At 43.4% G+C, this 15,506-nt stretch overlaps 1 protein-coding gene across 1 annotated transcript; it reads right to left on the reverse strand.

The window, feature by feature from the left end:
• Positions 1-12,886: 12,886 nt before the first annotated feature.
• Positions 12,887-13,933, reverse strand: LOC122404275. Its single transcript, XM_043408213.1, has one exon. It carries the CDS (start codon positions 13,931-13,933, stop codon positions 12,887-12,889), a length of 1,047 nt encoding a protein of 348 aa, XP_043264148.1.
• Positions 13,934-15,506: the final 1,573 nt, after the last annotated feature.

Raw genomic sequence — 15,506 nt, forward strand, 5'->3', positions numbered from 1 at the left:
CATCGATCGTGAAGAACGGCTGAGTGATCTGAATGTGTCGACCCTAATTGAATGATTGAATATATGAGTGCGTTGGCCATAGAGATGGAATGTTTGGAAATGTTAAGAACATTCGGGAAAGATTACCGGATGTGGAACTGGCAAGGATTGAATTGCGTAAATGTGTCAACCCTGAACGATTGCATGATTGGATGTATGAATGTATGAGGCATGGTAACGAAACGTTGTTGTAAAACGACGGGAATGTTCTGGAAGCTTCTCCGGATATGGAATCGGCGGATGTTCGGGACGGTAAAGGGTTAAAAGGACGCGTTGAGAAGACAACGGGGTCTTTTGCCGGTCGGTTCGGGGACGGTGCACGAAAGGATTGTACGTGACGGTGTGTTAACGATTACGATTATAACGATTTTGTGAATATTATTTGTTTTGGTGTTTGTTCTTGTGTTAATAAAGTTTCTTGTTCTCTGTTTTTAATTCGCGAGTTCTGTTTTAAGGATTAATTTCAAATTTAATCCTACAATTAATTCCGATTCTGATTCGGAGCAGGTATCAGTAATTGCAATAATGGTTTTGATCATTTTCTGTTTCGGGCAAATTTGGGCAGCTAAAATTGGCGTCGAATTAAAGTTTAATGTGCCCTAAATTAATATGCAAAAAATCATCGAGGTATTTTTTGGTATTTTTTTTTAAACTCAATTCAAAGTTAATAAACATTTAACATAAAAAATTGGGATCAATTGTTAATATTGTAAAAAGATTGTTTAGCAGTTTGGAAGTTTGGAAGGTACTATAACAGTGTACACAAGTTGCAAAAATCAAATTAAAAACACAAATTTTCGGTAAATAGCACATGTTTAAGAAAATGCACCGAAAATTGTAATAAATTTCTGGCATCATTTTCCACAACAAATTGGTAAATTCAATCAAACTTATGGATAGTACTAAAATCTACGTTCCTTTATTAACATTGTGGGATATAAGAATTTATAAAACATGGACTTTAGTTTGTTGACTTTTGTCCATTGCTGGACACACAGTACAACGCTTTGATTTGTAACTTTTCAACGACAAATAGAACAGGCAACCCGGATGAAACCATTATACCGCCAATGTACTTTACAAACCTGAATAAACTCAACACCATTTTCCAAAAATTACACAATAAAAAATCAGCCAGCTTTGATAAAATTTCGAATATTTTCCTGAAAAAAACTACCACCTTGCTACATTTATTTTACACAATTCTATTTAATAATTGCCTAAACAGAATGTACTTTCCGACGAACTGGAAAACGGCGAAGCTCATAACAATAAAAAAAAAGAATAAAGATGGAAGCAATCCAGCCAGTTACCGCCCATCAGTCTGCTACCTAATATAAGCAAAATGTTCGAAGTACTAATTAACAAAGCAATACTATTCCATTGTGAAGAAAATAAAATAATCCCCGACTATCAGTTTGAATTCAGATTTAAACATTCCACAATTCATGCAGTAACAAAATTTATATCGGATATTTGCTGGGTCAGGAATGTAGGTGACTGTGTCGGCGCTTGTTTTATTGACTTATTGTTAGAAAAGGCTTTTGACAAGGTATGGCTCGACAGTTTATTTTCAAACTAATAAGAAAAGGCTTCTCAAAACACCTGATCAAAATGATCTGGAATATGCTTTATGAGAAACATTTTTACGTAACGAATCTGAACAGCAGATCTTCCAGATCATTTGAAATCGCAAACGGATTGCAGCAAGGAACGGTAAACTCCCCCATTCTGTTTAATATTTACACAAGTGACCTCCTCCAAATGTACGGGCAAAACTCCAATCCAAATAAATTCGCAATAGCTTTCGCAGATGACTTCTTAGTGTACATAAGAGACAATAAACCATCAGAAATAAAAACTGAACTGCAAGAATTATTCAACAAAATACAGGACTATTTCAGAATATGGTGTGGCGTCGCCTCCCATGCTCGCCACCAGAGGGGTCGCGCTCTTACAAGCGCTCGACCGACCCCTCCGTTGCTATATATACACTCCTCGAACGACTTCCCAATATACCAGTCGTCTAAGGCAGGGCCTGCTAGAAAGCCTTACTGATGAGTCCACTGGCAGGCCCGGACGAAACGCGCCCCCTCCTTTCCTTTTCTGTCCTCCTACGAATTCTCACGAGATCCTCTACCCTCAGCGAAGCAGCGCCACAATGGAAATTAAGTATTAATGCACTCAAGTGGGAAACAATACTTTTCAGACTATATATTTCAAAAATCTCCGATGCAAATTGGGACGTACGACTGAAATCCAAATTCTTTTCATTGCACGCTTCAGACAGCACTAACATCAAAATACCACACAAACAAACAGTTCAATATCTAGGAATTTATTTAGACTTCAAATTAAATTACAACAATCACGCCAAAGCCAAAAAAGCCTTTCTGGTACAAAAGAAACTTTTCTACTTTAAAGACCTCTACAGTTCAGTAAAAATTCTCTGCTACAAAACCCTGGTTAGACCTACTATATCTTATGGCTGTCAAACATGGTTTAATATTAGTGCCTCAACCATGGAAAAGATTAGTTTTTGAACGGAAATGCATTAGAGCAGGTCTAGGCAAATGCAGATCAGCTTAATCGGGTTTTACCAAAATGATTAGTAACCATAAACTATACGAGGAAGCTAAGATAATTCGCATAGATTTATTCATACTAAAGTTAATCAGAAATCACTGAGCCAATATTGACAGAAGATCGACAAACTCATTGATAGCTCACTCTTACTACCCAAACCCCCTCTACTTCGAGAAGATAAGACACACAGGCTATACCCCTCCTGTGATCATTTACCTATACAGGGTGTTCGGCCACTCCTGGGAAAAATTTTATTGAGGGATTCTAGAGGCCAAAATAAGACGAAAATCAAGAATACCAATTTGTTGATGGAGGCTTTGTTAAAAAGTTATTAACGTTTAAAGTTCCGTTCGTACTGAATTTTTTTCTCGAAAATGCGCGAAATTTTGGGGGTATGTCTATTCACCAAAAATGATTGTAATTGACCCACGCAACCTAAAATAATTTTTCCAGAACGATTTGAAATTTTTTTTTCGTCGAAAAATTTAGTCACCTAATTAGATTTTCGGTAAGGAATTTTTTTTCTCGAAAGTGCATAGGATTTCGGGAGTATGTGTAATGACCAAAAAACGAAAATAATTTTTTTAGAACGATTTGAAAAATTTTTTTTTCGCCGAAAAATTTCGGCACCTACCCGATTTTTGTTTATGAAAGTGGATAGGATTTCGGAGGTATGCGTATATACCAAAAATGATTGTAATTGACCCCCGCAACCGAAAATTATTTTTCCCGAACGATTTGAAATCCTATTTCTCTGTGAAAATCTCGTCGGACGAGTTTTAATATGCCCTTCTGGGTTATCGTAACACAGGTTGAATCTTATTCAACGTAAGGTATTCTCGTTCCCATAAGTAGACAAAAATCTAAGGCTGTCGATAACGTCGCTAAATAGAATTTTTCACGCTGCGTGAGAACCACTAGCACTGGAATGCCGCAACCTTCCGCGCGAACGCAGCTGTACGCAGGTTGCCATTCTACAGGCGGAACTTTAAATGTTAATAACTTTGAAATTTTTCCCAGGGGTGGCCGAACACTCTGTATAGATGGAGAGGGTTTTATTCAAACCCAGAACAATGTTTCATTAATTTACCGCATCAATAGAAAGGTGTACGACAAAAAACTACTCTACGACTTAAATATAGTCCCCGATGACGAAAATTTAAGATTCATGTACAAACTACAGTATTCTCTCAATATGTATAAGTTCAGAACTCGTACACGATATAGGCAAATATCGTATCCCCTCTACTTATCCCCAGTGCGTACCGTTAGAACCCAGCACTCGCTGTACCGGCGAGTGTACCTTCCTATGGGCGGTTCCCCAAGATAGCGGCGCGCTTGACGGTCGGTCGTCGAACATTGTCATACGATACGGGTTCAAATTACTATGGCAACACTAGTGCAATAATACAAATTTTGTATTTTTCCTTTTCTTGTTTTGACACTTTTAACATATCTGCTCTGACAGTTTTCTGATTTAACTAAGATCAAGTACAACATAATTTTTATTATTGTTTTTCATAAATTATAATATACATTTGTCCTTTCTTTAAAGTGTATCCTCATCTGAAAAAAGGAATTGTAATTTGAGACAACTCAGAGTAAAATAAGTTAGTTAAACAGTTCAAATTCGCAAGTTGTATCTTTTTGAGTCATATCACTACTGTAGTAAACAAGCGATACATACATACATACATGTACTGAAGTTATGACACGATTTAACTAGTACATATACAATATTAAATCAACAACGAAATTCATCTTTATTTTTGTTCTTCCTTTTTTCAAACTTCATCACATATTCGTGACACTGTTGGAGTCCAAGGAAGAACACGAGTTACTGGCGTGGACTTGTTTAATATCGAAGAGCTTACAGATTCGATTGAGTACAAGAAGGCCCTTTTTCGGGGTTTTGTCCCTATTTATCGGTTTGTACAAGAGGGGAAGGGGAGCCGGATGACTTACTCCAGTAGCACACGGATGAGTCCTAGTGTTGATGAGTAAGACCGTGTCCTAGTATTTACAATCTAGGGTACACTGACTTTGCACAGTCTTACTCAGCGATGTGACTCAAGGGGAAAAATACTATGATTCATGCGTGTCATCCGACAACACTTTTCTGATTAAAATGTTAGAAAATCGAAGTAAGCGAGCGGCTAAGATGGGCCACATGCGTTTTGTCAACGCACGACCCCTCTCAAGGAAAAGTTTCTTGAGAGTAGGGGTGTCATAAAGAAACAAACGGTAACACTGGCGAAGGCATCCGCCTCAGGCTAGAAGCAAGACATTCTTGTAGCGACCATCACCTTGAACGGGTCAATAAAGGATCGAATTTTATTTTGAAAACGCCCACATCATTTACCTGATTCTTACAAATCAGAAGCGGGATTTACCGTGACTCACCGGAATCTAATAGATTTATCGCGATCTACCGTGATCTATCGGAGATTTTTCGGTGTTTATTGCATAGTTCGCGACGCTCGTGTACATTGTGCAGTGCAAGGACAGTGCAGCGTATAGACAAATCGAGTATAGCAGACACTAAATTGTGCAATTAGTGAGTAAGTGTATCGTATAAGTGTAGCGTAAGAACTCTAGTAAAAATGGATGGTGCATCAGACAGCCTTGAGCGCCACACAGCCGACGGCACCGTGAAGAGTTCGCTGGAGACGAGTCTCGAAAGGCTAGAGAGCCTGATGACGGAATTTTTATACCGATCAAAATCGCGCGCGCCGTCATCCGCGCCCCGACGGCGGGAATCACGTGCACGGTTGCGAAGGATGGGACGAAAAACGTCGCGAGATAGCCGTCGACGATCGCGAAGTTCGCGAAGGCGCGAAACGAAGTCGCGCAGCTCGCGAACAACGGATACGCGAAGTGTACCCGACGCAACCCGCCAGGAACAATCAGAGGGAAGCCTGGTAACGAGGCGTACTGCATCGACCAGGAAGTCGCCGACACACGCGCGTCCCGGCGACGAGAATCTGATTCCGATCTACGATTTTTCGAAGGAAGATCTGTCGATCGAAAATTGGGTGAGATACGTCGACGATCTGGCGCATCGCTTCGATTGGGACGACCGAAGCGTGATGCGATTGATCGCGAGCAAACTGCGAGGACACGATCGCCTATGGTACGACACACGCATGCGAGTGGTTACCACCTGGGCCGCGATCAAGGTGCATTTGGTGGCACAATTTCGAAGAGTCATGCTCTTCTCCAAATTATTACGCGAAGCCGATTTGTACGAGGCAAAACCGGGGCAATCGCTGGGAGATTATTGTTTCTAAAAAATCAACCTTATTCGACACCTAGACATCGCGCTAAACGATGAGAAGATTGTCGACATGGTGATTTATGGGATACCGGACGGGACGATAGCTCGAACCATAAGATCTGCAAAGCACGCCGATCTCGACGAACTGTATGCGGCTATGCGCGCAATGGGCGATATGCCGGAAAGGATGAAAAAAGAGCGAAGCAAGAGCGGACGACAAACAGGCAAACGTCGCAGAAGGCATCGGAAAGCGTTCCTGTAAAAACAAAAGCAGTTACCTGCTTTAATTGCGGGAAAATGAGCCACGTGGCAAAGGACTGCAGGAAGCCAAGGGTAGAGTGCAGCCATTCTAAGCGGTTGGGCCATAAAAAGGAGGAGTGTCCGCAGAAAGAGATAAATATTGTACAAAATATCGAACGTACCCCTAATATTTATCAAATTTATGTTCGTATTAATCAGCATAAAGTAGAAAGTTTGGTGGATACGGAAAGTGCATGCACTGTAGTTCATTCGTCCGTAATCAAGAAGTTTCTAATAAAATCAAAGTCTACGCAAGAGACAGTATTTAGAGAATTTGCTTGACGATCGGTAGTAATTGACCAAATTGCTCCAATTACGGTGAAGGTACAAAATGTAGTTGCGAATGTAGATTCGTTTGTTATTCCCGACGAGTATACCGTGCATGAGGTAATACTTGGAAGAGACTTTCTTCAACAAGATCATGTCATAATGTTGAAACGGGGAAAGCATTTGACATTTAATGATTTAAGAAATTGCAAAAAACTCCAGATAATTTCAGCGATGGATGTTTTTGTAATTGAGACGAGTCCCAATTTAAATTTAGGTAACATCGGGCAGAAAGGACGAAAATTATGCGTCGCGTTAATCGAAGAATTCCGCGATTGCGTATCGTCGTCAATGAAGAATCTCGGGATGACGAATACGACGTCGATAGAGATCAAATGTCTCACGGACGAGCCGATTGCGTATCATCCGTACCGTCTTGCAGAACCGGAAAAGAAAATCGTTCGTGAAATGATTACAGACCTGCTAGATAACGGGATAATCAGGGAATCGGAATCACCGTATGCAAGTCTGATTACCTTGGTGAAAAAGAAAACGGGGGACACGAGAATGTGCGTGGACTATCGTAGATTAAACGCGATAACCATAAAGGACAAGTACCCTTTACCACTTATCGACGACCAGATAGATAAATTAGGAGGGAATTGCTATTTCACGGGTCTGGATTTAGCATCGGGCTATTATCAAGTTCCAGTCGCCGAAAATTCAATAGCAAAGACAGTGTTTATTACGCCGGAGGGTCACTACGAGTTTTTAAGAATGTCCTTTGGGTTAACGAACGCGCCAGCAGTTTTCCAACGGTTGATCAACAAAGTCCTTGGCCCTTTGAAAGGAACGACGGCATTTCCTTGCCTGGACGACGTGATAATTCCGTCGAAAACCATTGAAGAAGGTATCGACAGGCTTCGGGAAGTTTTGGCAGCGTTTCGAACACATGGCCTAACGCTCAAGTTAGAGAAATGTTCTTTTTTCAAGGAGACCGTTGACTACTTGGGACAGGAAATAAGTAAAGAAGGAGTGAGGCCAAGTCAACGGAAAATAGACGCCGTAAAAAAAATGCCACAGCCCGGAAATATAAAGCAGGTACGTCAGTTTCTAGGACTGGCCAGCTATTTTCGAAAATTTATAAAGAATTTTGCAACGCTTGTGGAGCCTTTGACGCGTTTAACACGGAAAGACGTACCGTGGCAATGGAAAGAGGTTCAAGAAGAAGCTTTCCAACAAGTAAAGGAAAGATTAATTACGCGACCGGTACTACGCATCTTTGATCCGATGAGACCAACGGAACTACATACGGACGCTAGTTCATTAGGTGTTGGAGCGATGATTCTGCAGCGCCAAGAAGACGGAAATATGGCAGTAATTGGATATTTCAGTAAACAAACAACAGCGGATCGGCGTTGCTATCATTCGTACGAATTAGAAACAATGGCAGTTGTTTTCGCGTTACGCCATTTCAGGATTGATCTTCTTGGGATAGAATTCAAGGTCGTAACGGACTGCAACGCACTACGGACGACTTTCTCGAAGAGAGATTTATTACCACGCATAGGTCGATGGTGATTAGAGGTTCAGGAATTTACTTTTGAAATTCTGTACCGGCCGGGGTCAAGGATGGCACATGCGGACGCAGTCAGCCGAAATTCTCAGCTGACCACCCCCGAGATTGCGTACGTCGACATCACGGAGGCCGATTGAATTACGGCTGCACAAATTCAAGACGAACATGTGGCAAGCATTAGGACGGTCCTCGCCGACAAGGACAGATCGGCGGAAACAAAACACTACTTCACGGAATATGTGTTGAAAAAGAATAAGCTATACCGTCGCCTGCCAGGCGATAAAATAGCTTGGGTTGTCCCGAAGAACGCGAGGCTACAGATATGCAGACTATGCCACGATGACGCTGGGCACCTGAGTGCAGGAAAGACCCTAGAACGGATTCAACGGAGTTACTGGTTCGCAGGTATGCGACACTTCGTTGACAAATACGTGAAGGCGTGTTTGAGCTGTGCGTATTATAAGCACACTGCGGACAAGAAACAATACAAGTTGAACCCGATAGAAAAAGTAGCGACTCCGTTTCACACGTTGCACATTGATCATGTGGGACCATTCGAGATGAGCCGAAGGGGCAATATCGTGGAGCCAGTAAAAGATACGAAGACGCTTCACACCGAAAAGGTTTTACTGAACCTCATGTATTTATTCGGTGTGCCGATGAGAATAATTAGCGATCGCGGAACGAGTTTCACATCACACAGATTCGCCACATTGTGCAAGGTATACGGCATCAAGCACGTATTAAATGCAGTGGCAACGCCAACAGCAAACGGACAATGTGAGCGATATAACAAGACGATTGTTGACGCTCTCGCAACAAGTGCGGCAGGCCAAGACCCCCAGGACTGGGGCACGCTGGCCAAGAAGGTGCAGAGTGCCATAAACACTATGCACAACAAAAGTATTAATACCACACCGATGACGGCATTGATCGGTTGTGACACAAGGACGGTAGCGGAAGGCGTAATATTGAGTGCCGTACAAGAAGAGATGGACGGGTAGACTTGACCGCCTTAAGGAGGGATATTAGCAAATACATATCTGTTCGGTCTCCTCACACGGACGGACAGTGAGTGAGTAGTGTTAAAAAACGATCAGTCGCGTCCCTTCCCCCACGGGGGTCGTACCCCCCTCGTATGCAAAACCTTGTCGAGGTGAGGGGGCTCGACTGTGCGCACATTCGCTAATTTGCATTGTTTCCTTGTGATTATTACCGCGGTCGATAAGGTAGTTTCCTAGTCGAAGTCACGTTTTTGAATAACTAGTGCACCGTTGCACCGATCGCGAGCATATTTGGGTGGTGGCTCTTCCTGCCCAAAATAACTTTTTTACATCTGAGCTACCGAAAGAGCTGTGGTCCCCCCAGACGGGGATCCGGCTCGAAGGACCAGCTCTTTCGGTAGCTCAGATGTAAACGAGATTCGGTGTACAAAGTTATTTTGGGCAGGAAAAGCCACCACCCAAATATGCTCGCGATCGGTGCAACGATGCACTAGTTATTCAAAAACGTGACTTCGACTAGGAAACTACCTTACCGATCGCGGTAATAATCGCAAGGAAACAATGCAAATTAGCGAATGTGCGCACAGTCGAGCCCCCTCACCTCGACAAGGTTTTGCATACGAGGGGGGTACGACCCCTGAGGGGTAAGGGACGCGACTGATCGTTTTTCAACACTACTCACTCACTGTCCGTCCGTGTGAGGAGACCGAACAATATCCAAAGAACAAAAGGCACAAAAGGAGCGGTATGACCGGACGAGAAAGGAGGCTCGCAGGTATACTGTGGACGAGCTGGCGTTGGTACAGGTTACCAATGACCCATCAACAGGAAGCAGTAGGAAGCTACTGCCGAAATTCAAGGGACCGTTCCGTATTCGAGCGATACTGCTAAACGACCGCTACGAGGTGGAAGACCTACGAGAAGGGGTGAAGCGACTACGAACAGTCGTTGCAGCCGACAGAATCAAGCCATGGATTACGATCCAAGGGGAAGAAGTAGTATAGCTATGGGGATTCTAACCCATGGGGCAATGAGGGGAGCGTGGGGCGACGGGAAGTGAGGGCGCGCGGGGGAGTGCGGCGCGGAGAACTCTGGGCGCGGGGCCTGTGGGGAGTGGAAGATTGGTTGCGCGCACACGAGCCGCGAAGTGGGGGATGTCAGGGGATTAGTAAAGGCCGAGCCGCCGCGGAGACCACTCCAGACCTGGCCCGCCGTCGGAAATATTTTAAGAGGGGGGGAATGATCCCCGAAAACTTTTCATACCGAACCGAGGGAGGGGATGACCCCCGAAAATTTTTGTCTACACCCACAGGCATTTTTTATTGTCTTTTCGGCGTTCTCGGTACGTTTGATGAGATCTAAAAAAAAAGAATTACATAATGTTCTCCTAAGAAAATATTTAGAGCTAGCGAAAAAAAAAAAAAACAACACATCATTCGGCTCGTAAATCTATTCTTTCTATTTATTATTCTAGTACTCGTATAAATTCAGATTTTTATAGTTCACTGTGGTTAGGTTTGGTCAAACTCTTGCAAACGCGTTATAGAAAATGGTTAATATCATTACGAAACACAAGAAATAAAAAGTTTCATACTGTATACTAAATGCGAAAAATTTACTCGAAAAATTGCAGCTCCTCTTTCATCCAGAGTCGAGTCGAGTCTCGCGCAACGATGCGTTTTCGCGCTTTGTCAGCGAGTACGTTATCTGCTGCGTGCCTTTCGCCGAAGTCGTTGCTACGCGAATATGCAATATCGTGTTCGCGACACGCTGCGTCCAACGGATTAAAATATAAAATATAAAATATAAATTAAATCGACGGTCCAGCCTTAGATTTATGCGAGGAGAGAATGTGGAAGACGGATAAATAAAATTGGAGAAATAATATATGTTTTAAATGAGAATATATTGTTACATTTTTTTTTTTTATGAAAAATAATTAAAAAATTCTCCCTCCACTGCCCTACCGGGATGGTGATGATCTCGGCGATAGCCGTGGTGAGGGTGTGTTGGGGGGGGGGCGGTCGATGATGGCGAACGGTGCCGCGGCCGCCGCGCATCGATCCATGGAGGCGATGGTGGCGATGGAGGAGAACGGGGCCGCCGTAGGGGTCGCCGCATGGGCCGCAGTCGCCTAAACGGCACCCACGGCCCACGCAACCGTGCGGCCATTTCTGGCCCCATTGGTTGTTGTTGTGGCGGTGGTGGTGGTGGTGGTGGTGAGCCCTAGAACATACAATCATTGGGATAATATTAACACATTAAGCATTAATCATTCAAAAACAATACAAAGTATTACATACCGGTGGCGGCGAGGGCCTTTGGGGCGGCGGCGGCGAGGGAGGCGGCGAGGAGGGTGGCGAGGGAGCCGGTTGGAGCCTCTGTGAATTCTAGAATATAGAAATGATATATTACTTATGATGCGATAATTGTATGAAAATAATATTGTGTACATACCTCAGACCTGCCCCACATATCGAATGCAAATGAGCTCGCTGCATCTCCTGCCTCTTGAACGTAAACCTTTATCTTGAAAGATGCATAGCTTTGCAAAGTAGGATGTCTTTGTTCTTCATGTTCTTCGAAATCTTCACCCTCCTTGCACTTATCTTCTTCACTGACCAACCTCTCCCTTATTCACACGCATCTTCTTTCCCCCTCTTCTCTGAACATCTATCAAACACCTATCGTACTACTTCGAACATGCATCGAACCTCTATCATACCACTTTGAACGCGCATCGAACATCTATCATACCACTTTGAACATCTATCGTACCACTTTGATCATGTATCGAATGTGTATCGAACCACTCTGAACATCTATCAAACGTCTATCAAACGTCTATCATACCACTCTGAACATGTATGGTACCACTTTGATCGCATATTGAACCGCTTCTACATAATAGTAATTATAACTATAGTCTTAATCTAGCGTACATCATGTGCAGGAGGTTAGGTTGGGGAGGGTGAAGAAACAAAATTTTTATATATTAAAAATTGATTATATTTATTTACGCATTTCTCTCTGGCGTTTAGACCACCAGTTGAATATTTTAAATACATTTTGCATGGCACAATGCTTTGCGTGTCTGTCACATCGTAAGGTATTAAGTACATTTAGCTTTTTTAGAGATATGGTATCCTCGTAGTCCATGTCCAGTGTCTCAATGATCACGCTCGCTCTCGCATTTTCATCGATGAAATCAGCAAGCCAGTCTCGTTTCTGCAGCCCTTTAACATATGCGATATGCGGTGCGTCATCTTCTTCATCGACAACAGCTTTCGTAATTAGCTGTTTAGCCATACTGTACGGAACGTCTCCATCTTCCCACCGTAGTCCGTGATGTTTTGCCGTCAACCACCGGATGCATGATTTGTCAGATTTCGTAAGAAGATATTGCGGCATCGAACTCCCAAATATATAATGCGAGAGAATTGTTCCTTTTCGTAGGACAGCCACTTCCTTCACAACAAATCTTCCATCAACACTGAACCCTTGCAGGTCAACAAATGTTGGTACGGTCATTATCGGAACAATTTAGAGATTCGCTCAGTTCCAAGACAGGCGGGAGAATGCGGTCTTTCTTGTAAAGCATCTCGATTTTCATGATGAAAATTTGTACGAATTTGGCACACGAGAGGGCAAGTAAGTAGCGTTGGGATTTAATTGATTTTGCGCACCACGTTTGTCAGCGGATTGTATTCAACCACCCGATCATGCAAAATGAGACAGTAGGCCGTAGTATTTGCTGGCACATTCTCTTTACAATCGAATTCTATGCGCACGTCCACGGTGCTATTCTTGATCGACTCATTTTGTCGCGAGCAGTCAATCACCACGAGCGGGGCCAAATTGTAAAAATTGGGCAACGGTGAATAATGCCTCGTTGCAACTATGTCCGTAATACGATTTACGGAAATGCGTATACATGCTAAACAAGATGGCGTGTCTATTCTTGTCAAAGTCCAAGTTCATGTCATCGTACGGATAAAATTCCGAGTTGAGAAAAAGTTTTACATTGGTCAATTTGCAGTGGTCAAACCGAGTAGCATCTTCGGTCATCACATTCTTTCGAGCAGTCTGTAGAGCAAAGAGAACATATCGCGGCTTCTCCAGCTGTGCGGCTGCCTTGACGGCCCACGAATGCTTGGTGGTGCTCTGTAAGAGAGGATACTCGTACAGATCCCACGAGCGAAAACTAATGCTCAGGTTTTGCCCACTTTCCAAAGCATGTAGCAGCGATAGCTTATTAACATCGTTTAGCGTCACATGAGGCATCCGCCATTGCACTTTAAGTAATTCAATTTCTGGTTCCAACGTTGGAGACCCAATTAGAGAATTGTTATCGTTGCGCGATCGTATTAAAATCAATTCGTGACGCGCATTAATAACCATGCGTTTGTAGTCCTCGCAAAATCCCAGCAAATATTTGAGCGGGACGCAAAAATTGAAATGATTTTTCACTACCAACTCATCGCGTCGTTTCAAGCCCCATCCAGCATTCTCCATATTTTTGTCTTCATCGGATGTCAGTGATACATAATTTTTAAGCGTGCTAGTTATTCCAACGTTTCTGTTGCGATCAATCTCCACACCATTCAGCTCATATCGAATCTCATCAAATATGAACGCCATGCAATTATTCCCCAAAATCACCGTTGAAGCATCATTTGGCTTATGTATCGTCAATTTCCCCTCCACGTAGAGGAAACTTTCACACGGCAATGTGTATAAATCTTGCAGTTGTATAGGTTTTCTTATCTCATCACTGTGTCCAAACGTTGTGTTAACGTATGGGTTGTATGTGTGAGTCTCGAGCTTAACAATGCGATCATCAAACGTCGGCTTCCCTCCAATGCTTAGAATGTCAGCCATTTTCAACTTAAATGCGCACAATGAATCCCAATGATTTCAAAAATGCAATGTTTGCAGCACTGAGCCTCTTCGTTTTAGCGTACTCAGAGCTGTTGTTGTTGTTGTTGTCGACAATTTCGTTTGGAAGAAACGTGTTTCTGGAGTCGTTCAACACAAGCGTCTCATTCGTTCGCACCACAGGTATTATCGTCGTCGTCGTCGCACGTGCAGTCTGATGGTAATCTCTTCACCTCGAAAATCCAGCAATCGTCCGTTTTGATCTACAACGCGTATCGTTAGATCCGTAATGATCCATGCGGTGATTGGAAGGTAAATGATCTGTGCGGGCGTTTCCGATATCTTATATCCGGGCGGGACTCTCGGAGAAAATTCATGTATCGTATGTACACGCTTCCCATTGTTGTACGCGCCAGCGGTCACACTACATTCAATGCGAATAATGTTTACGCTCATGATATTAATCGGGTCGTCCGATTCGTGCCACTGCCCCGGTTCTAATTCCCGATTCGCCGAGAATCCCAATAGCGATCCAATGTTATTGGGTTTCGTAAAGTCTACGGCAAACGAGCAGTACAGCTCGCTTTTCATGGTGTTGTTGTTGGGGCGTAACACTATAGGATACATATCATTGTCACCATCATCATCATCATCGGTACCACCGAGATTTTGAGGATATCGCTCAAGTAATCGCTGCTTCAAATACTTGGCAATGGCGTCTAGTTCGTAGGAGCCGTGGGGAATCGTAATGTATTCGTGGCCAGTGTCGACGCTGTTGTTGTTGGTGTCATAGTTTGTGGTGAAGTAGAATTTATCGTTGCTCGAGTCGATGTTGGGTATTGTATGATACGTTTCAAAGGTTGTTAGACCAAGCTCGTAATCATCGTCGCTCAAATCTATGGGTGGAAAGTAGCTTACAACGAGGGTGCTACTCTTGCCAGTTAGAGTCAATGTTATCGACATATTCCGAGAAACTGCTCGACTAGTACTGAATCAGAGTGGCGGGGGACAATCCTTAAATTTGGTGCCAATCGTTTGTAGAAAGCGTAGACATAGTTGTCCACAATTGCTCTGATCATACTCCTGATAAGACGTTCGATTGTATTCAATTTTCACATCATCATTATCCAAATATTGTGTCAATTCCTTAGGCGGTCGAAGATTGCCAAAGCTGTCGAAGTATACAGCTCGATGCCCTCTCTTCGCATACGCCACCCAATGAGTCCCCGGTCCCTCGACATTGTCCAAATTCACGATACCGCTCTCGTTTCGACGTACTCCTCCGGCTGGTAGCGCGTTGCGCATAAAAACACCTCTAAAGAATGGAATACGCATACGTTTTGCCAACTCATTCAATTGCATGTCGGTAGTTACACCCACAGGCATTTTTATTGTCTTTTCGGCATTTTTTCCCCCCCGTTTCGAGATTCCCTGTCCGCGCTTGTATGGTGTCAGATAAAGTCCACGACCTTCCATGGAGCGATTATGACGCCGCATTTCCTGCAGCTGACGTTGCGCTGCCTTATTATCGTTTACCGCCTTGGCGATCCCCGCCGCTCCGCCAGCTAATGATCCG

Source organism: Colletes gigas, unplaced genomic scaffold, assembly GCF_013123115.1.
Source record: "Colletes gigas isolate AHSC1104 unplaced genomic scaffold, ASM1312311v1 Colletes_gigas_Sc00146, whole genome shotgun sequence".
Classification (NCBI taxonomy): domain Eukaryota; kingdom Metazoa; phylum Arthropoda; class Insecta; order Hymenoptera; family Colletidae; genus Colletes; species Colletes gigas.

Coding starts and splice junctions, on each gene's coding strand:
- LOC122404275 (XM_043408213.1), bottom strand. CDS start 13,933: ATGGCTGACATTCTAAGCATTGGAGGGAAGCCGACGTTTGATGATCGC.